This window comes from Ictidomys tridecemlineatus, chromosome 3 (assembly GCF_052094955.1).
Source record: "Ictidomys tridecemlineatus isolate mIctTri1 chromosome 3, mIctTri1.hap1, whole genome shotgun sequence".
Classification (NCBI taxonomy): domain Eukaryota; kingdom Metazoa; phylum Chordata; class Mammalia; order Rodentia; family Sciuridae; genus Ictidomys; species Ictidomys tridecemlineatus.
Window position 1 is genome coordinate 29,564,648 of NC_135479.1, and position 22,126 is coordinate 29,586,773.

Consider the following 22,126-nt stretch of genomic DNA (forward strand, 5'->3'; position numbering starts at 1 on the left):
TGTCAGGGACGAGAGGTCCGATCTCGCGAGGTCTATTACTTCTCGCGGTATCTGGGTTGAGCCGGCCCCTGCCTTGGCTACCAGACTCCTCAGGTGGCAACGCTTGCAGTCTAGCTACGGAGGCCGGTTTGCGGGACTAACGGTAAGTTCGCGTTTTTCCTTCGTGGCTGTCCCTCCCACTTTGCTCCCTTCCAGGGCACTCTTTTAACTTAATCTCGAGGAAAATGCGGTTTGCCCTTCCGTGTGCAGTGTTATCATCATCTGTGATTGTACCCCTGACCTTCCTGAAGTCCACCAGTCTTTGTCTTGACCTGGCGGCCGGCGCTCCCGCGGTACCTCTGCTTAGGGCGCCCCAGCTCTGGTCCCCGTGCTTACTGCCCTTGACTTGGGCTCGGGGATCGCTTGTCGCAGGAAGCCTTCTGTGCTAAACCACAGTCCTCTCGGATACTCAACATGTGCAACTTCTCACCTGGGCTTCGGCTTCTACCGCTGTGATGTCCCTTTGCCACTCGCCCAGTGACAGTCACCACGTCTGGAGCGAAAGAGACTTCTGAGTATGCTCAGAAGGGAGTGACCAGAGTATGAGGGTCACTGAAAAGGAGGGATTGGGGAGAAATGGAGATGTTCATTTTGGGAGGAAAAAAACAAAACCAAAGAGAGAGGGATGTGACGCTTTCTTCAGCTGTCCCAAAATACTTAACTAGGACCAAAGGGGAAGCAGATTGCAGAGCCGAGTTTACTGAAATAGAAGGAAGCATCTTTCTGCAGACTATAAAATCGTGATTCAGAACTCAGATTCTCAGGTTAGGCGTTTCCACATTCTTAACCGGGCCCTCAAGGTGGCCAGTAACTTGACTGAAAACTTAGTGTCCATATTCCTAAAATGGAAATCAACATAATTAATGTGAATATGTATATGAAGTGATTTTTCACAGTACCTGAGGCATAGTAAGAATTTTAGTAAGAGGCTTTATTTCTAAGGGCTAGCACAAATCAGTTATCCCCACTTTATAGATGAAAAAACTGAAGGCCTGAGAAACTTTGTCACTCAACATTTATTTGTTGCACTCTTACTGTGGTCCACACACTTTTCAGTCTGCTAGGAAGAACACAGGAGATAATCAAGTTACAGATACACACAAAGGGGATTTCAGATAATAATCAGTCAAGGATGACATTGGAATGACATAAAGTAATTTGAGAGTGATGACCCCAGGAGGGGCAGCAAAATGAGGTCTTATTTTAAAAAAGGCCCAAATAAGATCTTTCTAAAAAAGTGATATTTGAGCCTAGTCCGAAACCATGATAAAGAGCTACTTGTGCAATGACAAGCTGGATGGAGAGAGGAAGAAAATGGGGTCAGAGTTGTTATACAGAGGCCCCATAATACAAAGCCTCCTAAGCCATGTCCAAGGGAAGCTATTAGGAGTGTTTGGAGCATACAACATGACCCAATTTGAGGCACAGTGAAAAAGAGAGATTGGTTACTTTGGGGTAGGGTAAGGGGTGTGAATGAAAGTGGAATAGTTAGAGGCGATTATGGTAGTCCAGGTGAGTGATGACAGTCACCTTGAGTGATGACTGTCACCTTGAGTGAATAATTAACTTGTGGTCATAAGACCACAATTGCAGAGCCAATAAGATTCAGTTATTTCCTGACTCCTTTCTACTTTGTAGAAATCTTTTCAAGATTCTATGATTCTTCAAATTTATTCATATTGTGTTTTGACAATGTTTGAAAATCTTTTTCATGTATATGTATCTTGGTTCTTATAGCATATTGTGAGCTCTTTTGGATAAGACCTCATATTTTAACTTTTTTTGCAGCATAGATTCAAATCCCATGCAAACGTTCATGTCCTTGAGGCCAGTAATACATTTCTTCTTAACTATACCCTCTACCCGGACACCCCTTCCACATAGCTCCAGTTAGCAGTATAAATATGTCAATAATACCGTCTTTGTATTGAGATATTTATTTTATTTTACTTCACTTTATTTTTTGTAAATGTGAAATGAAAGTATTTATTTCTAAGGTATAATAATGTTGGTAGCAAAGTGACGCTGGTCTTTGTATATTTCTCACTTAATAAAAGAAAATATGTAGCATATCTAATCTTATGATAATATAAAAGGGCAATTCATGTTTATGGAATACTTCTGGATGACAAAATAATTTTGATATTTCAAATTTTCTATGTAAAACATCATTTAGTTCAACCTTCTTTTTTTTAAATTAGAGCATTATAGATATACATAGTAGTTGGGTTCATTTTGACAAAATCATACATGCTGGAATTTAATTTACTCCATTTCATTCTCGTTCTCCTTCCCTTTTGCTCCTCTCCTCCATTCCCATTTTCCTTCCTCTACTGATTTTCCTTTTGCTATTTTGTTTACTTTTGATTTGTGATTTCTACATACTCATAAATGTGGAATTCCCTGTGGTATATTTGTATATGAACATAGGGTAATTTTATTAAATTAATTTCACATTTTATCCCCTTTCCCATCCCTCCCCCCTTCCCCCTCTTGATCTCCTTCCACTCCACTGATTTTCTCTATATCATTGAAATATCAGATCCCTCGCCTTTTTTCCCCTTATTTTGTTGTAACTTCTGCATATGAGAGAAAACATTTGACCCTTGATTTTTTTGAGTCTGGTTTATTTCACTTAGCATGATATTCTATATTTCTAACTATTTACTAGCAGATGCCATAATTTCATTCTTAATGGCTGAGTAAAACTCCATTATGTATATATACCACATTTTCTTAGTCCATTCATCTATTGATAAGCACAGGGCTATGGACATCCAATTTTACTTTGAAATAATTAAAAAATATACATAAAAGTTGCAGCAATAGTGCACAAATTTCTAGAATATCCTTCATCTAGATTCTCTTAAAAATTTTGCACCATTGAAAGATATGAAATGATATTCTAAAACTTTAAACTTAATGCTTCCAGGTGTATCTTCTAATTATAAGGACACTTTCTTCTTCATAATCACAGTACAGACATAAAAATGAGGAAGTTAATATTAATCTAGTATTACCATTTATGGTCACCTTGAGCTGCCATATTGAAATACCATAGTCATATCATGAAAATGACACTGGGATTTCATTCTGAGCAAAAATTTGGTAAAGAATGAACTCTTGTCTCCATGGCAGACGAATACAATGACCTAATATATTAGTTTTCTAGCCCTACAACAGCAATTTACTGCAGATGGGGTTGTTTAAACTACATCGATTTATTTCTCACATTTCTGGAGGCCTAAAGTCCAATATCAAGGTGCTGAAAGATTCAGTTCCTGGTGAGGGGTCTCCTCGCTTGTAGCAGTCTGCCATCTTGCTGTGTCCTCTCATCATTGAGAGGAGTGAGCAAGCTCTCTAATGTCTTTTTTTTAATAGGACACTAATCACTTCCCATCAAGGTTCTACATTAACTTAATTACTTCTTTAATTCATATGCAGCTTCACTTGGGGTTAGGGCTTCAACTTAAGAATTTTGGGGGACAGATACATTGAGTCCTTACATCATGTTGTCCTTAGACTCTATTGGAATTTTTGCTTGTTTTTATTTGTTTTTTTTTTTTTTTAGTTATTCATGACAGTAGAATCTATTTTGATATATTTATACGAGCATCAAATATATTTTATTCTAATTAGGATCTCAGTCTTGTGGATGTATATATTGTTGAGATTCATTGTGGTGTGTTCATATATGTACATAGGAAAGTTATGTCAGATTCATTCCACTATATTTCCTATTCCTATCCTTGCTCCCTTCCCTTCATTACCCTGTCTAATCCCCTAAACCATATTCTTTCCCTTACTTCTCCTTGTTGTGAGTTAGTGTTCACATATCAGAAAGAACATTTGACCTTTGTTTTGGGGGATTGGCTTATTTCACTTAGCATGATAGTATCCAGATCCACCCATTTACTGGCAAATGTCATAAAATTACTCTTCTTTATGGCTGAGGAGTAATACTCCATTGTGTATAATTTATTCCATAAATTATACACAATGGAGTATCATAGATATCACAGTTTCTTTATCCTTTCATCTGTTCAAGGTTATCTAGGTTTGTTCCATAACTTAGCTGTTGTGAATAAGCATTGATGTGGACGTGTCATTGTAGTATGTTGATTTTAATTTTGGATGTATACCAAGGAGTGGGATAACTGGGTCAAATAGTAGTTCTATTCTTAGTTTTTTGAGGAATCTACATACTGCTTTCCAGAATGGTTGCGTCAATTTACAGTCCCACCAACAGTATATGAGTGTACCCTTTTCCCCATATCTCACCAATATTTACTACTTGTATTCTTGATAATTGCCATTCTGGTTAGAGTGAGATAAAAACTCAATGTAATTTTAATTTGCATTTCTCTAATTGCTAGAAATGTTGAACATTTTTTTCATATATGGTTGAACATTCATTTCTTCTTTTGAGAAGTGTCTTTTCAGTTCGTGTGCCCATCTGTTGATTGGGTTACTTGGGGTTTTTGTTTGTTTGCTTTGGTGTTAAACTTTTTGAATTCTTTGTATACCCTGGAAATTGATGCTTCTGAGTTGCAGGTTGCAAAGATTTTCTCCTGTTCTATAGGCTCTCTCTGCACACTCTTGATTGTTTCCATTTCTGTGAAGAAGCTTTTTAGTTTGATACCATCCCATTTATTGACTATTGATTTTACTTCTGTCCTTAGGAGTCTTGTTAAGGAAGTCATCTTTTGAGCTGATATATTGGAGTGTTGTGCCTACATTTTCTTCTAGTAGGTGCAGGGTTTCTGATCTAATACCTAGGTCTTCAGTCCACTTTGAGTTGAGTTTTATGTAGGGTTAGAGATAGGGATTAAAATTCATTCTACTACATGTGGATTTCTAGTTTTCCCAGCACCTTTTGTTGAAAAGGCTGTCTCTTCTCCAGTGTATGTTTCTGGAACCTTTGCATGGACTTTGTATGAATCCTCTGCTCATCCCAACATTTCCACTTTAGTTCTAGGATCCAATCAAGGATTCTTCCTTTTTGTTTTGTTTTCACTTTTTTAAAAAATATTTACTTTTTAGTTGTAATTGGACACAATACCTTTATTTTACTTATTTATTTTTATGTGGTGCTGAGGATCGAACCCAGGGCCTCACACGTGTTAGGCGAGCACTCTGTCACAGAGCCATAACCCTGGACCCCTGTTTTGTTTCATTTTTGGATGTCATGTCTCCTTAGTTTTCTTCAATCTGAAATAGTTCTTCAGTCTCATAATTTTTCAAGACCTTGCTATTTTTGAAGAATATGGACCGGTTACTTGATACAGTGCCCCTCAGTATGGGTGTGTATGATGTACTGTCATGGCTTATGAGCCTTTGACAGGAACATCATAGAAGTGCTGCCCCTCAGAAGTCATAGGATGTCGATTTTTTCTATGACTGTGATTTTAACATTATGTATTAAGATATGCCTGCCAGATTTTTCTATTATAAGATTAATTAATAAATGCTTTATACTTATTAATAAGCAATTAATATATTTTGTGGGGATAAAACTTTGAAACTGTATAAATATTCTGCTCCTAATCAAAATTTCTCTTGCCAAATTTAACTTTAGGATGTCAAATGATAATTTTCTAATGTTATTCCTCTTTCTAGGTTTATTAATTGGAATTTAACTATATGGTTAAATTCCTTTCTCTATATATTTTTATTCATTTATTTTTTTATATCAGAATAAACTCATGAATTCCTATTTTAATCAATTAAATTTCATTATGATCATTTTTTATTCTGATTTCAAAATTTCCTAGACTTGGCCAATACAAGCCCACTTTTGACATGTTCCCATCATTCTTTGGTCACTTGCTTTCCTTCCAGCATAAGATGTGCAAGGCCCACCTTGTGTTTTCCTGTCCTAATCTTGGAGTCAGCCATTTTTTTAAGGAATTTTGGTTCCTTTAGTGGAGAGTGGTATTTAGAAACAAAATCTTGGAACCAGAAGTGCTATTTGAGTGACATTGCTTCTAGACTTTAGTACAGAAAACTAAATAGTTTGTATGTATAAACAGTTATCAGTGTGTGTCCAACAATGAAAATTACCATCATTAAGATGGCATATTTTGAAATTATTTCTGAGCCAGAACAAACTGTTTAGATAGAATTGAATATAGGATTGAGGTCAGAGACTAAAGTTGACATATGGTTCCAAGGAGTTATTATAAAGATCTATCAGTGCACATAGGTGCAATAATAATGCAGTACTGGGGGATGCTGAAATGCATGTTTTTTTTTTAAAGCTTTAAATGAGTGCATAACCCTGGTCTGCAATTTTTATGAGTTGGAGTGTGCTTGTGTTGTTTCGTAATTATATTGCAGATCATTGTGATTGTTGATGCTAGATAATAGATTCCAATGACATAAGAGCTCCCTGGGGCAAGGTTAGTCCAACCCTGTTATACAGGTAGAAGTGTTGATTACACATTTAAAATGTAAAAGACTGGTGTGGCATTAAAGACTTGACAACTTTAATTTTCAATATCATTCTTCAGTGGGAAATAATTCAACCTTATAAACTCTTTCTGGTTAGTTTTGCTGTGTCCAATTTTACATATTATGTTAAATACATTATCATATAAGCCATTTTGATATTCACATGTTTTCCTATATGATTGTTTTCAGGCTTTCTGAAGACTTAAGGATTGATTATAAGGATGTGAATTTTAAATTTTGATTTGTAGTTACTTTTTTTTAGTATTTTAAAGCATAATATAAAATAAGAAAATTGCAACTTCAATCTTAATATGGTAGTCACTGATCTGTATTTCTTGACTGTTTGCATAATAAAGCTCCTGGATCCATTTAGAAATGTGAAATATCTAACAATTATTCTAGCAGTATTAACAGCTATTTATTTGGTAGCTATTTATTGTAACTCTTGTACCTAATGGAGGAAGAGTAGAATATTTGAATAATAGTAAGAACACATGAACTGTAATTTACTTGAGAACTGCTGGGCATATTCTGTTTTCAAGTGAGTGCACAATAATGCCATGAAGTTTCCTCATAAAATCATCTTTGTTTCCTATTTCTTGGCAGCTGCTTTTGTGCCCCTTTTTTTGAGGAGCTACTCTATTTGAAAGATCTTGAATAAGTTTATATGGTTAACAGATAATGTGAAATGGAAATCGAAATCATTAATAAAAGGTATCCATTTAGTCACAAAACATTTATCAAGACCAAGGTTACCTTCTTGGATATGAGACTTTTGTAATCACACAGGATCCTGCTCTTAAAAGGACTCAGATGGGCTCTTGCACTTGGTTTAACTCTTTGCTACCACTGTCTTAAAATTCTTAATAATTGCTTAACATGAGGCCTTGCATTTTTTTTTGTTTTGGTATTAGGCTTTGCAGTTTATATAACTGGTCCTGATCAAGACACACACACGCAGGCACACAGTGTTATATTCCATGTGGACTGAAAGACATTCTGACATGTTTCAGGCGAAATCATAGTCTACCTATTGTATAATAAGAAAGGTTAAAGACAAAGGCAGAAATCTAGAGCCCAAATTCAGGAATAAGAATAAGCAAAAGCCAAACTGTACCTTGGCCTATAAGACTAGATAATCCAAACCCTGCCTACTTTTCCAGCATCATCCCTACCACTCTCTCCCCATGCACCATGCTCCAGCTACACATCCTTGGGTTCTATAAATACCTAAGTTTGTTTTGCTGCTGTGAGACCTTTTGACTGCCTGGAATGCTTTGTTCTTCAGTCATAGCTGACTTATTGTTTGAGTTTTAGATAGAATGAACACCCAGTTTAAATTTGCCCTCCTCTACCTGGTCACATTTGATATTACTTTTCAGTATCTGAAATCTAGTTCGTTTCATTGTTTCTTTTTTTAATCGATTTTCTCCTACCACTAAATGCAAATGCCATTAAGAGCAGGGATTTTGATTTGTTCACCATATTATCACACGGATTTAATATCAAGATCAAGGTATGGTAGCACACTCCTGTAATCTCAGTGACTAGAGAGGCTAAGGCAGGATATGGCAAGTTGAGACCAGTCTCAGCAACTTAGCCAGATCCTTAGTAATTTAGCAAGACCCTGTCTCCAAATAAAAGCTGAAAATGCCTGGGGATATAGCTCAGTGGTAAAGCACTCCTAGGTTCAATCACTTGTACCAAACAGCAACATCAACAATAAAACAACTTAATGTATAATGCCTGTATGTAATTGTGGTAAATAAAAGTTTGGTGGATAAATGCATATATAAAAACATGTATTCAGAGGCAATCAGGTAGTCTAAGGAAACTTCCAAGAGTAGTAAGCTATTATGTTGATGAAGATCTCATACTTGAAGACCTGAAAACTCCTTTGTAGGAGGAGTTTTCCAGTATTACCCACAAGGCTGGGTTGTGTGTACAAGCGGATTTGTAGGTGTCCATCCTCAAGATTCCAGAACTGCTTCAATTCTAGGAAAAAAGAAAAGGAAAGGAACTAGCAAAGGAAATATTTCCTTTGGATACAGAATAAAGGAGACAGTAAAATAACTCTGTCTAATCTTTTGGAACTTTCATCTCATTTTAAAAAGATCATTTAACTAAAGTTTAGCCCATTCCTGATTTTGCCAGTGTTAAGCAACCCTAGCGTTGTGTGCACAGCTGATATTTTATCTGGAAGAATCTTTGCTGTGATAAAGTATACAAGTTGCCACTGCTTCTAAATGCTGTTATTTTTATGTCTCTTCCAGTATAATACTGAATTGAAGATCAATTTTACAACAAAATATTGACATTTTTAATATTTGCTTCAGTGAATCAATATATAGCAGGCATTTCTGTCTTGCCAGTCTAGTCACAGAATCTGTACAGATTATTTATTAAGTAGCTAGCATCATCATGCCTCCTCCTCTCTTGAAATGATTTTAATATAAAACATCATTACACTAGTATTTTTCCCCCCTTTGGTGTATTCTTACCCATATGACCTAACTGTAAGCTATCATATCCTAGGCAAGGATCAGCCTGACCATAGCGTGCATGTACATTTCAAAAATTCTCCCTTTATGAATGTTTTTTATTTTCACAGAGCCAAAAAGAAGTTTTATAGATCATTTTATGAATAATTTTGTCATTCTATATACGGAGAAACTGGGAGTGGGGGCAGGATAATTGACTGCTTAAAGCTACATGGGTAGGGGTCAGCAGAAATGGAACTCGGCCCTCTAGAGTAACATCTTTGGCTGCAGTGCACTTCCAAATACATAATCAGTGGCAGGAAAAATTCCCAGTTTTTCTTTTTGAACAGACTATAAATGGCTAATTTCAGAAGAAAAGAAAGTTAAATGCCTCTTGTACTATGACTTTCTGTACTTTGAGTCTTTCTTAAATTATAGCAGAAGAAAGGTGTGGTTTATTTATTTTTACTGCTTATCAATTTGCATACACAGGAGTAATTATAAGAAATTGTTTAAGGGTATTTCCAGTTTTGTGTGGGAAACACCTTTACATCTTTTACAAAATGTAAAATTTGTCAATATCTTAGCAAATGGAGGAAAAAAGAAAATGATATAAAAAAGGCATAACTGGAAAGAGCTAATTTTAAATGCTACATATCAAAAAAGAAGGACAAATATGTTATAATTACTAACTATTCTATGATGATATTGATGTACTGACAAATATTTTCATATATTTGTTCAGTCACCCCTTGCCGACCCATAGGGTATTAAAAATTACTTACCTTTGAGCTGGGGTTGTGGCTCAGCCATAGAGCGTTTGCCTCGCACAAGCTAGACCCTGGGTTCGATCCTCAGCACCACATAAAAATAAATAAGTGAAATAAAGATATTGTATCCAACTACAAGTAAAAAATAAGTATTTTAAAAATTACTTACCTTTAAGAAAATATCTTTCCTTTTATACACATGTTCTAGATTTGGATTTATCACCACTACTATTTGAAACATTTTTGTTTTATCATTTGTTCTAACCCTCTTTTTTTTCATAATTATTAAATGTGCCAAATTTTCATTTTCAAGGGATAATTGACAAGCCATATTCACCTGCCTTCCTTGGGCACTTCTGACCTTAACCATATCTTCCTGTTTGAACATAAAGTCAAGCTGGAGGCAGGTTACTTTATATAATGTGTAAACCTTAAAAAACAATCTCTCCTCTATTCCTTGGACAAGGTAACCGTGCTCTCTCCTAAGAGGCTTCCTTGAGCGCCATCCGTTCCTTTTGTTCCCTAACAATATAAGCATAAGCCCTCACAAGCAGTATCAACTAAAGATTTCCAACCAGTTGATCAGATAGTCTGGCGGATCTTCAGAGACCTCTAAATGGCCAGGGGCTTCTTAGCAAGCATTTTCTTATGAGCTTTAAGAATAGAACTATTTCTGACCTACATGCCCAGCCCTTGTTTTAATTTAATTTTGAGACATAGTCTTGCTAAATTGCCTAGGCCAGCTTCAAATTTATAGTCCTCCTGTCTTGGCCTCCAGAGTAGCTGGAATAGTAGGCATATACCTCTGTATCCAGTTAAAGTTATTATGTTATTGTTATTATTATTATGAAGAGAATAGGCTTCATATGAAAGCAGCAAATTTCTCCATGACTGGTATCACACCATGTTCTTTGCTTTCCTCTTGTAATCTTTGTAGAGACAGACTATTAAAAGACATCAGAACTCCTTGACCTCACAGCTTGTGGCATACTTTGAAGTATATATGAAAGTACTTTGTCAAGGAAGGATGGGAATGTTCTTGCTTACAAAGCTCTTATGAGCCTATTGAAGATGAATTGTTTTAATCTTTGCAATGAAAGCTGAATAAATTTAGTTTATGATAAAGACTGTGTTGAGGTGTTAAGATGTACTTGGTTATAAATTAATATGATGTAGACTCACGGTTTACAATGAAAATCTAACATGAATAGTGCCTGTCTTTTCTTCTTCTAGTTTATTAACAACATTTAAAAATGAAAACATTTAATCACATTGTAGAATTTGGAATGGAAAGGAAATTATTTTCTAGAAGATACTGTACCTAAAGCTTTACAAAAATAGCTTTTGTCATTTACAAATTAGTGTATTTTAAAAGGCATTAAATTAACAACAAAAAAGAGAAAATATCTAGGAATTAACTTAGAAATTGTACAAGATGGATGTGAAGATAACTTAAAAACTCTATAGAAGGTCACAGAATATTTGAACAAAGACATGGAAAGACATACCAAGTTCTTGGATAAGAAGGCTTAAAAATAACATCAAACGTGGCAAACAAGAGAGAAGGATAGAGGAGAAATCTTCCTGGAATTTAAGAAACTGAACTCAAAAAAAAATTACCAATGAATAGAAAAATTGGCAAAATGCTAGATAGTTCACATGAAAGGAGATATTAAATGGTTCTTAAAGCATAAAGGAGAAAAGAAGCTTAGCCTTACTCAGGTCATCTTAAGATACCATTTTCATGAAGAAGACTGGCAAAAAATCCAAAAAATATGTAGAACATTATGTTGGTGAAAATTCAGAATCTAACAGACAAGAGTATTTATGGAACAGTATGTTAGTACAATCCTGAATGATGGCAATTTCAGTTTTATGGCATTTCAGTAATTTCATCAAGTTAATATTTACTATAATTTCTGGCAGAAGATATTTTTATTCCTTTCTCTTTTATATTGTCTGTTTTTCATCTAAGAACTAGTTTTAGAAATTATTGACTAGCATGTCTTTGCAAATATCAATTATCAAGTCTTACTCAAACACCATATGTGTAATGTACAGATTCTTCCTCTGATGACGTTTCTAATTAAATGGGATAAAAACTGGTTTGATAAGATTGTAGGGGGAAAGATTTATACACTGAAGTAAAGCTAAGTTTTCTGTTGATTTTGCTGACCTAAACTTTTCCCCCTATTATGACTCACCAAACTTGATAAACAGTTTGCATATTTTTAAGTAAAAGAATAAGAATTTACTCTTTAGTCATTCTTTAATAATGTTTGCTTGTGGGATATGTGCACATCTGTGTGTGTGACTGTGTGTGTAACATTACTTAATATGTCATAAAATGCCTATCCCTTCTCTCTTGTTTGCCTCTTTCCTACCTATTCTTGCAAGGCCCTCCATCAACAGGGTTTTAGTAATGTCTTCAGGGTAGACTCTGCTTTCCATCTCATCTCCAGTCCATAGTTATGGCCAGGCATGTGAAGTGAATGCAGCAATTTAAACACATAACTGTTATACTAACACTTTAAATAGAAATATTTTAAACATCTAATTATTTGTAGCATTTTGTGGAATGCATTGTAGAGAGTTAGAGTTGATATGTCCATTGGACTTGGCCATGTTCCAAAGGACGCTGAGAACCCTGTGTTCTGCTGAGACAAATCACCATTAGATGGGGATCTCGGTCATTTGATACCAGTGAAGATAACTGCTCATAATTTTTTTTTTTTTTTACATCTCCCTTTGAGCGGATGATACTATTCCTACCTTAATATGATGTTACCTATGGTGTTACCAAGAGGCTGGGTAATTCTTTCTAAGGCCATATGATTAGCACATAGCAGTACTGCCATTTGAACTTTTTTCACTTAGTTGTAGTACATTCTCTGTGATATTAAGATGCTTGTATTTGAAATACTTAGTGTAGTGTGTGACACACAGTGACAATAAATGGTAGTTACTATTTCTTATTATATCAAAACTTCCTCCCCTGAGGTTTGAGAATCTGCTCCATGCATAGTGTAGATTAAAACAATCTATAATAAACTTACTTTTAGAATTGAGTTCTCTTCTGGGCTGAGGTTATGGCTCAGTGGTAGAGTGCTTGCCTAGCATGTGTGAGGCACTGGTTCAAACCTCAGCACCACATAAAAATAAATAAACAAAATAAAGGCATTGTGTCCATGTGCAATAACAAAAAAAAATTGAATTCTCTTTCATGGCTGACTTTGTCAGTCTTTTTGTTTAATTGGTGCATAATAATTTTATAGAATAGTGAGTTTCACTGTGGCATATTCATTCTTGCACATAATTTGATCAATTTTATTCCTCAGTAACTCCCTTGCTCTCTCCTCCTCCCTCTCCCTTACTCCCTTCCTGTACCCTAATGTTTTCCCTGCTATTCTCATGAAAATACCCCCTACACCCCACCCCAAGTTATTTCAGTGCTTTGGACAACTGAGTAGCTCTTCTCTCTGAGTCAGTACTGGCCACATCCCTAGGATTTTAAGCTCTTCAAGACACCTCTCTTTTCCTCATGGGGTAGTACTGCGTAACTTTCTTGCTTCGTGGCTGTTGACTTTGCTGCTGACAGTGTTTTCTTGGTGGCTTCCTTTCTCTTGCTGCTTGATATACTTCTGCTATTCCTTTGCTTGCCACTGTAGGGACCGTGATAGTTAAGTATGCTTTGAACTCCCAGGCCAGTGAGTAACTGTGCTAAGCTCCTAAAAGGTAGTTAGCTTTTGTTCAAGGTATGTTCAATTTATTTATAGAAGAATCTATAATTTCTTCTGCATACAAAGATTAGAAAAGAGATAGGATTTGAGTTTTTTACCTCTGTAATTGGTTTACAATAAATATCCAATGTTTAAGGAGAATTTGGCAAGTTTCCACACATGTATCCATCGGTGAAACCATCACTACTCCTAAGGTATGTACTGTGCCTATGAAAATTGAGGCTTGAAGAAACCCCAAAAGCTCAAAATGGAACCAAGGTCTATTGAATCTCAAGATTCATACTAGATAGAATCTCTAAAGCCCAAGTTCTTGCTGGGGGGTAAAAACCACTATTTCTCATTGGTGTGGGGAAAAAACACAATCTCTGAATCTAGCTACTGCTTGCTTCAATAAGAGAGTTATGCTAAATGAGCCTAAAGTGTTTTTCAACTGTAAGTATCTTCTGTTTGTTATAAATAAATTAATAAAGTTAAATTTTTAGAAAACTGATATTTAGTTAAAAATGATGTCTCTACTTTCCCTCCCAAGAGCCAACTAATATGTATTGAAGAGGTTAAAAAAAGTAAAAATTCATAATGTTAGCAAGCAAGTTCCTTTTCTTCATTCATGTCTTATGCAAAGGTAATAAACCTCTGTTCAAATTCAGTTTGTTTTAATTAAATGAAATTGTACTATTCTCTGTAATTTTCACAGTGGAGCTATATGAGACTATAATTTTTTTCTTTTCATAGGGAAGTGTTTAAGAAGATCATGGAGTAATATGAGTCAGAGTAATAAAAGATCTGCAGGAAATCCCTCAAGAGAGTTGGTGAGATGATAAGAATTTCTGTTTTCTTCAAGTGTGTTGTATAATTATTTTTCTAACGATGAACATCATAGTCTTGTGCTCAAAAGAGACATTTTCCTCAATCTTTTATTATTGTGTGATTTTTTTAAGCATATCAGTGGTGGAAATTATAATAGTTACTACCTAAAGCTTTGCTGCATTCTTCACTTTTGCCAGAGAATTCAGATTTTATATAGATATAGTTATTCATAATGATGTAGATATAGGTCAATCTATCTAGAGAGCTATCATTACCTTTAAGATGTTATCATCAATGACTAAAATGCTATAGCTCAAAGTACATAAAATATATAAAACATCTGTATATGAGCATATATTGTTTATGTAAATAATATACAAAGTTGGAGTCAAATTTGACTATTTTAATATCTATTCATTTTCTACTGTTTCAGTTTTAGGAAAAGAAGAATTTGTAGACCCTTCACCAAATTCTTCATTTATACAGCTGTTAAATCCAAGGCACCTGTGGTGAAAGCATGAATAAAAACACATCTGCTACAGCATCATCTGGTCTACTTGAAAAGTAATTTAAATCAAATTCAATGTGTTTTAAAATATTGAAATTTGAAATATATAGACTATTAATGAACATTTCTTAAAAGTTTTTATACCTACCTCTCTCACGTGGTCTAGGACAGCAGTGATGAGTAATGAGTAAAGTAATACATTGAATTACCAGTATTTCAGTGTGTGTTAGTCAGCTTCCCAAATCTATGACAAAAATACTTGAGTTAATCAACTTATAAGGAGGAAAGATTTTTTTGGTTCATGGTTTCACAAGTTTCAGTTCATGATCACTTGGTGCTGGCACTTTGAGCCTGTAGCAGCATGGTACATGATGCAGGAGCACATGGAGGAGGAGTTCTTTCTACCTCATGGTGGCCAGGAGACAGAGAGAAAGGAAAATACGCAGATCCTAAGAGCTCCTTCAAGGCTAGTGAAGGACCTAACTGCCTCCAACAAGACCTTATCTCCTAAGAGCCCACTACCTCCCAGTAGCACTACAGGCTGGCAACCACGCCTCTGAACACATGGGTCTTTGGGGGACACTTCTAAACCATAACACAGTGTACATCCATGTGTGGGACAAATTCTGTGTTCTCTTTAAAATGGCCTGTAGAAATTAGACTTTTAAAAATTTTCATTTGATTTTTTAAAAAATATCTAAAAGATTTTATAATTCAGTGTAAAAATTACATAGTATAAGATTAGCGTTGGCTAACTAACCATTCCAAAGCACCTTAAAACAATAAGAATTCATTTGTTCTTACAATTCTGTAGATTTGCTGAGAAGGTCTGGTCTATACCAGATATGTAGAATGGCCTCCTTCTCATGGTGTGCAGAATGGCTCCTTCAAGGAGAACAGATATAGACCTTACTTTTAATATAAAGGAGCAGTAAAGCCACAATGTCAAGAGGCATGCAACCAGGGATAGAAAAAATTAGTGGCCATTTTGCTAACATATAAATATATTGACAATGTTTAATTGGAAAAGTCTGGCTCTTATTCTTATCCTTCTCTCTATGTCCTTAATCATCCTATAGATAACTTTTTATTCTTTTTTTTCAGTGTTATTTTTGTATAAATAAATGAATGCATATATAAATACACAAATATTATATACATAATATATAGACATAATTGTATATATTTGGATTCTACTCTCAAATATTCTAAACTAAAAGTATGTTATATATATACTCTTTTGATCTTGCCCTTTTGTCTTAAAATTATTTCCTGATGATCACTGCAAATCAGTTTATAAAGATCATTCTTGTTCCTTGTCAAAATTGCATAATAGTCTCTTCCTGTGTGTGTACTGTAATTTGTTCAGCCACTAACTTCTTGATGGATAATTGGATTGTTTGCAATTTTTGGTAAGCACAAGTTATGCTAAAATGAAGAATCATTGGACTTTTTCCAAGAATCTCTTTGAGAATGAGATTGCTAGATTAGAGGGTAATGTTTTTGGAGGGGTTACTAAATTTGAGTTTTTGAGATTGTACCAATGTATAAAAGTGCCTGTTTACCAGGTTCAGTAATGCATACCTGTAATCCTAGTGGCTTGGGAGGCTGAGGCAGGAGAATCACAAATTCAAGGCCAGTCTCAGCAATTTAGTGAGGACCTAAGCAACTTAGAGCCTGTCTCAAAGTAAAATATAAAAAAGGGCTGGGGATGTAGCTCAGTGATTAAGTGCCTCAGGGTTCAATCCTCAATACCAAAATGAATGAATGAATGAATGAATAAATGTACCTCTTTTCCTATAGCTTTGTGATCAGAGGATGTTGTTCAGATTTTAAGTATTTGTCGATCTGATAAGTAAAGAATAGTACCTCTTCTTAGTTTTAACTTATAATTCTCTTATTACTGCTAATGGTTGATCAGCTGAACAGCTTTTAAAATTAAAAAAATAAGTAATCTAAATTCTTAAAAGGGTAATTTTAAGATCCTAGTCATGTGATAAAGTTTTATGCTATCATTGAAATTTATGTTTAGAAAATCTTTTAACAGCATGGAGATTCAGTATAATAATTCTGGGGGGAAAAACAGGACTATAACTGTTTATATAGAGCAATGTTAATTCAGAAAGAAAAAATATAGATAGATTTGTAGAAAGAAGATTAGAAGTAAACATACTGCTTTGTTAATAGTGCATAATCTGTTGGGATGAGAAAAAGAAGGTTTTTTTTTTTTTTACTGAAATAATAATATATGCTGGATGCTGTATATAACCTTATTGAAGGAAATTCACATTTAGGTTTGCTAATGAGGTACCTTAGTTCCCTTTCTCTCTGTTATCTCTCCCATTTCTAGGCTTCATTCGTTTACGCTTTTGCAACCTAATATCCCATGAAGAATGGGCTGGAATTCATGTTAGTGGAATATTTTAGACCCAGTCCTCTCTGCCTTCTGTCTTTTTTCCTAGCTAATTGCCTATTACCCTAGTAACTAGATAGGCTTTCTAACACAAGCACTGAATTCAGCATAATGCAGTCCTAAAGGATGTACAGATAGGGAACAAAATATTCAATAACAGGAGATTTTGTAAGTTTTTAAGATTTCTTTTCTATTTTTCATTATTATGTAACTTTTGAATATAGCGGTTTTCTTAAAGGCACACTTAGAATTTCTGTGGCAGAAGCTAAGAAAGCTTTTTCTAAGAACTATAATCATATGTAAGATATGAAGTAACATCTTCTTCCCTATCCCTTTTTGGGCCAGGAATTGAACTTAGGGCATCATACATGATAAGGACGTGCTCTACTGAGCTACACCCCATCCCCTAAAGTAACTCTTTTTTTTTCCCCCAAGGTTGACCTTATTTGATATGTCTGAAGATAGCTGGAAGTCCCATATTCAACAAAGACTTATACAACTCATAGCACCCTTGTCTCTGAGCTTATATTACAGCTCTCTTTGTGACCTGGGTCACCAACTTACCTATCTGAATTTTAGGTATTTTAGAAAAGTGAGAGTAAGAATCTTACAGTTTGTGTTAATATTAAATTGGATGGCATTATTACATATGCATAAGCATATTACCCAGAATATAATACGCAGCAGCCCTAAGCTTTATTTCAGACTTTGTTCAAGTTATTCAAACAGTAAAATACTCTGCTGACTGGAGTGTTCGGGAACACCTCTTGGTGATATACCTTTTGCAGAATTCTCTGACAGTTCCTTCTTTTATAATAGCAGGAATAAGTACTTCATAACAGGAAAATACTCTTCCTAAATTAAAAAAAATAAAATGTTTTTTGAGATTCAAATGAAAATGATAATTATTTTGCTTTAAATATCCATAAATATGTCTTTTAAAATTACCTACTGAGTTCATTAAAATATTTAGTTTTGAATTCCTTCAGTGTAGTCCAATAATCAACTGAAAACAGATCTCTTCAGTCACTCTTAATAAATCCCTAAATGTACTTAAATAATATATTTAAGGTATTTTCTTTGTTGTCCCCCAATAAATAAGTATTATACCATAAATTTTTTTATGCTTTTGGTTGTTTTGGAAGAAAGAATTAAAAATAATGTAAGAAAATTTGATTGTTTTTCTGTCACCTTACTTTTTAAAAGTAGGCTTTAAGTATATTGGTTGTCTAGATCTAAGAATTTGATTTAAGAAGTAATTGAAAGAAGATATAGGTATAGATCTCTAGCCTAACCTGTGAGTACTAATTTACTTTATCTTAGGGATCCTGCCTTTCAGATGATAACAGTTGCCAAGGAAACAGGACTTGGTCTAAAGATCCTAGGAGGAATTAACCGGAATGAAGGTCCATTGGTCTATGTTCAAGAAATCATTCCTGGAGGAGACTGTTATAAGGTAAAAATGAAAATAAAAATACTCCCCATTAACTGGGCGTGGTGGCTTATAGCTCTCATTCCAGCAATTTAGGAGGCTAAGGCTGGAGGATCACAAGTTTGAAGTCAGCCTCAGCAATTTAGTGAGACCCTGCCTCAAACTAAATAGTAAAAAGGGCTGGGGATGTGACTCAGTAGGTAAGCACCCTTGAATTCAATCCTTGGTACCAAAAAAAAAAAAAAAAAAAAACCATTGAAAAACAAATACACTCATGCCAGTAGTAAGGTTTGTTTTCCTTTTTTATCAGCAAAATTTTAGTGTAAATTGAATGTCTTCATTGAAAGATAAAAAGGAACCAAGAAAAGACCTTAAACTCAGGAGCTTTACCCTAACAAATGAATAGGTTCTTTACATATAAAAATAATAGACATACTCGACTAACTAAAGGTTACATATTTTTTTAGTTACGTACGGTTCAACTTTTAAGTAGAGTTAAGAGAAATTTTATTTGAAATCGTGTTATCTGGATGCCATTCTAAGTTTGGGTTAGGTTAGATCTGTTCAATTTGAATTACATTCACTATCCTCCCCTAAATGCAAAGTCAAACAAAACAAATAAGCAAAAACAGCAAACAAATCTATTCCTTTCTGAATTTGCAGTAATTCTTATTGAATCTGTTAATTATGTAACTCATTAGTTGCCCCCAGGAGAAATTGGGTTTAGAATTAAGACAAAAAATATGGGCTTTTAAAATGAATCAGAAAGTTTTTCTCTCAACATCTTACTTTCCCTTGAATGTAGTAAATATGTGATACCATGAGTTCCTTTTTGCTCTGGGTGCTAGGAAGTGCAGACCCAAATTTGAAGCAAAAGACCAGCAACTTCTTTAATTATATTTTCATTGTCATTTATTTTGAATTTCATTTTCTATTTCTGTTTTATTAATATGGTTATATGTGTGTGTGTGTGTATGTGTGTGTGTGTGTGTGTGTGTGTGTGTGTGTGTGTGTGTGTGTTTAACTTGTTAAGAATGCCTCCAGGTCTTTTTGGAGAGATATAGGATATAAAGAATTTAATAAAATATTCTGATAATACCAAGCTAAATAGCCTGAGAAAGGATTGTCTGTTATTAATTTTGTTCTTATTCTTTTTCATCCTATTATTATCCTTTTTGTTTTGGTTAAATATATAGTCCTACCTTATCCCCTCTCCCACTAAAAACACATAGCAAGTAGTTTATTTTCTCTACTAGATTTTTTTTGTTATTAAAAAAAACTCAATTTCAAAATAGGTAGTTTTAGTCAGCCTGTTTGCTGCTGTGACCAAAAGACCTGATGAGCAATTTTAGAGGAGGAAAAATTTTATTTGGGCCTCACAGTTTCAGAAATCTCAGTCCAGAGATGGCCAACTCCATTGCACCAGGCCTGAGTGAGGCAGGACATTACTGTAGGAGAGTGTGGTGAAAGAAAGTGGCTTAGGACATGGCTACCAGGAAGAGGAGAGAGAGAGCATTTTGCTCTCCAGGGACAAAATATGTACTCTAAAAGCATACCCACCAGTGACCCACCTCCTCCAGTCACATCCTACCTGCTTTTAGTTACCACCTAGTTACTCCCTATCAGGGGATTAATGCACTGATAAAGGTAAAACTCTCATAACCTAATTATTTCACCTCTAAAATTTCTTGCATTTTTTCAAACAGGAGCTTTTGGGGGACAGACAAAAAAAAAAGTTATGATTTCAGTTGTTTGTGCTTATTTGGATAATAAGACATTTTCTAAACCTACTTTCTAATATAATAAGTTCAAGATGGTATAATGATAAAAATTTTTACTACTCAATTTAAATTACTAACCAAATAAGATAATTAGATGTTAAATATAATTAAAACAAAAAAAAAATGATTACTGTTTTCCTAAAATATGGAGATATTTAGTACAACTGTAGTTTTAAAGCTGAGGGGTGGATTGGTGAGTGGAAGGTGTTGGTATTTCTTGGACTATACGTGATATAATGCAGTAATGGATCAAACTGCCTAATAAGTGATAGGAATTTACTTTTAAGACAAGTATCAATTTGTTCTTTTTTATGTACTTGAAAAGCATATGAATTAGAGTAATAAACTGAGAGTGTTGGTGCAGAATGACTCTTTGTATGTTCTCAGTGATTATAGACTAAGAAATTATGCCCATGCTACGTACTTTTTTCTTGTTTGTTATTCTAGAATTATCATTTGAGAGTATCAAAACAAAACTTTGAATGGACTATATTCTTTGTTTACCACTAGAGGGCAGCATAGAGTTATTAATGTTCTGGCCATGTCCAAAAGATGGAAACATCCAAAATAGAGAAAGGTGTAGCAGAATAAATAGTTTTCCAGAGCTCATATCCATTTTTTAATATTTCCTCAAGATGGAGTACTGTATGCATATTTTGTCTGTAAACACAAAATTGTTACAACTTTACTTTAAAATATTTATTAATAATAATTTACTCACTGTGTTCCAAATACTGTTTTAAGCATATTAATAAATTTCTAATCTGCACAGATTTTCTGAATAGTAGGTATGTTCATAGAATATAAAACAAAAGCTCATAAGATTATCCTTATCAAGGTAGTATTAATATTTTTTAAAAATGCATGTAAGTGCTGTAACTTATTATGATTTTGTTTTAATCTTATAATGATTCAGAATCAATAATATAGGCAATCTCACACTTATAGCTAGATTACGTTTCATTTATATCCCCAAACTCTTCAAGCTGTATGGAATTATAAGAATTTTCTTTAGTTAATTTCAGTTAGCCAGAACCACCCCCAAAATGTTTTTCTCCTGGCAGACATGAAAATATAAAACTGGCTCATTACAACCAAAATATCATGTTTCTTGAAAAATATTCAGAGTTTATACTTGAGGTATCATAAGTACAGTTTTCCAGTTAAGTAGGAAAGAAGATTCTCGTGGCTCTAAGAGTAGGAGGTCGCCTACAGCTTGAGAACAACTATACCAGGTACTGAATTAAGAAAATAAGGGAATCCCAAGGTCCCAATCATCTCACCCCATCCCATATTATTCTGAAGTGCACAGCATTTAATCTTAGACCCTTTGTTGGCTTGGAGACCCCTTTGAGCTTTAGACACACCTACCAATTTCATGATAAAAATTTCCACCTGGATCTCTTATAGCATCTCAGACTCAGTATTTCTCAGGCAGAATTTATTATATTCACCTCACACTCTCATCTTATCTTCTCATCTTCCCAAACAGAAAATTCTTCCAGTGATGAGTGACACCTTCCAGCAGTACCAAGTCGGCTAACCAACAAACTTCCTAGCTACTTCCTCTCCCAGAACAACCATATCCGATTCATTAGAACATATTGTTGACTTTTCTACTCTCTAAATATCTCATGAGCCCATCTCTTTTTTATCTCCACTCTCATCACCACAGCTTAAGTGAACATAAGTTTTTAGCATCC

General features: G+C 34.5%; 1 protein-coding gene across 7 annotated transcripts in view; it reads left to right on the plus strand.

Annotated features, from left to right (window-relative positions):
- Stxbp4 (syntaxin binding protein 4) overlaps window positions 1–22,126 on the plus strand; it is a 148,258-nt gene continuing 126,132 nt past the window's right edge. For 3 of the 7 annotated variants that reach the window (XR_013436131.1, XM_078042268.1, XM_078042267.1), the window contains exons 1-4: window positions 2–142; window positions 14,215–14,291; window positions 14,723–14,853; window positions 18,534–18,666. Coding sequence is in view for 6 of the 7 variants with exons in the window: in XM_078042268.1 (XP_077898394.1) it covers window positions 14,807–14,853; window positions 18,534–18,666 (180 nt within the window). In the remaining variant the exon portion in view is untranslated. Of the gene's footprint in view, window positions 143–373; window positions 555–14,214; window positions 14,292–14,722; window positions 14,854–18,533; window positions 18,667–22,126 lie in introns of those variants that run through there. The other 4 variants (XM_078042266.1, XM_005321604.5, XM_013356989.4 and 1 more) reach the window with 4 other exon arrangements.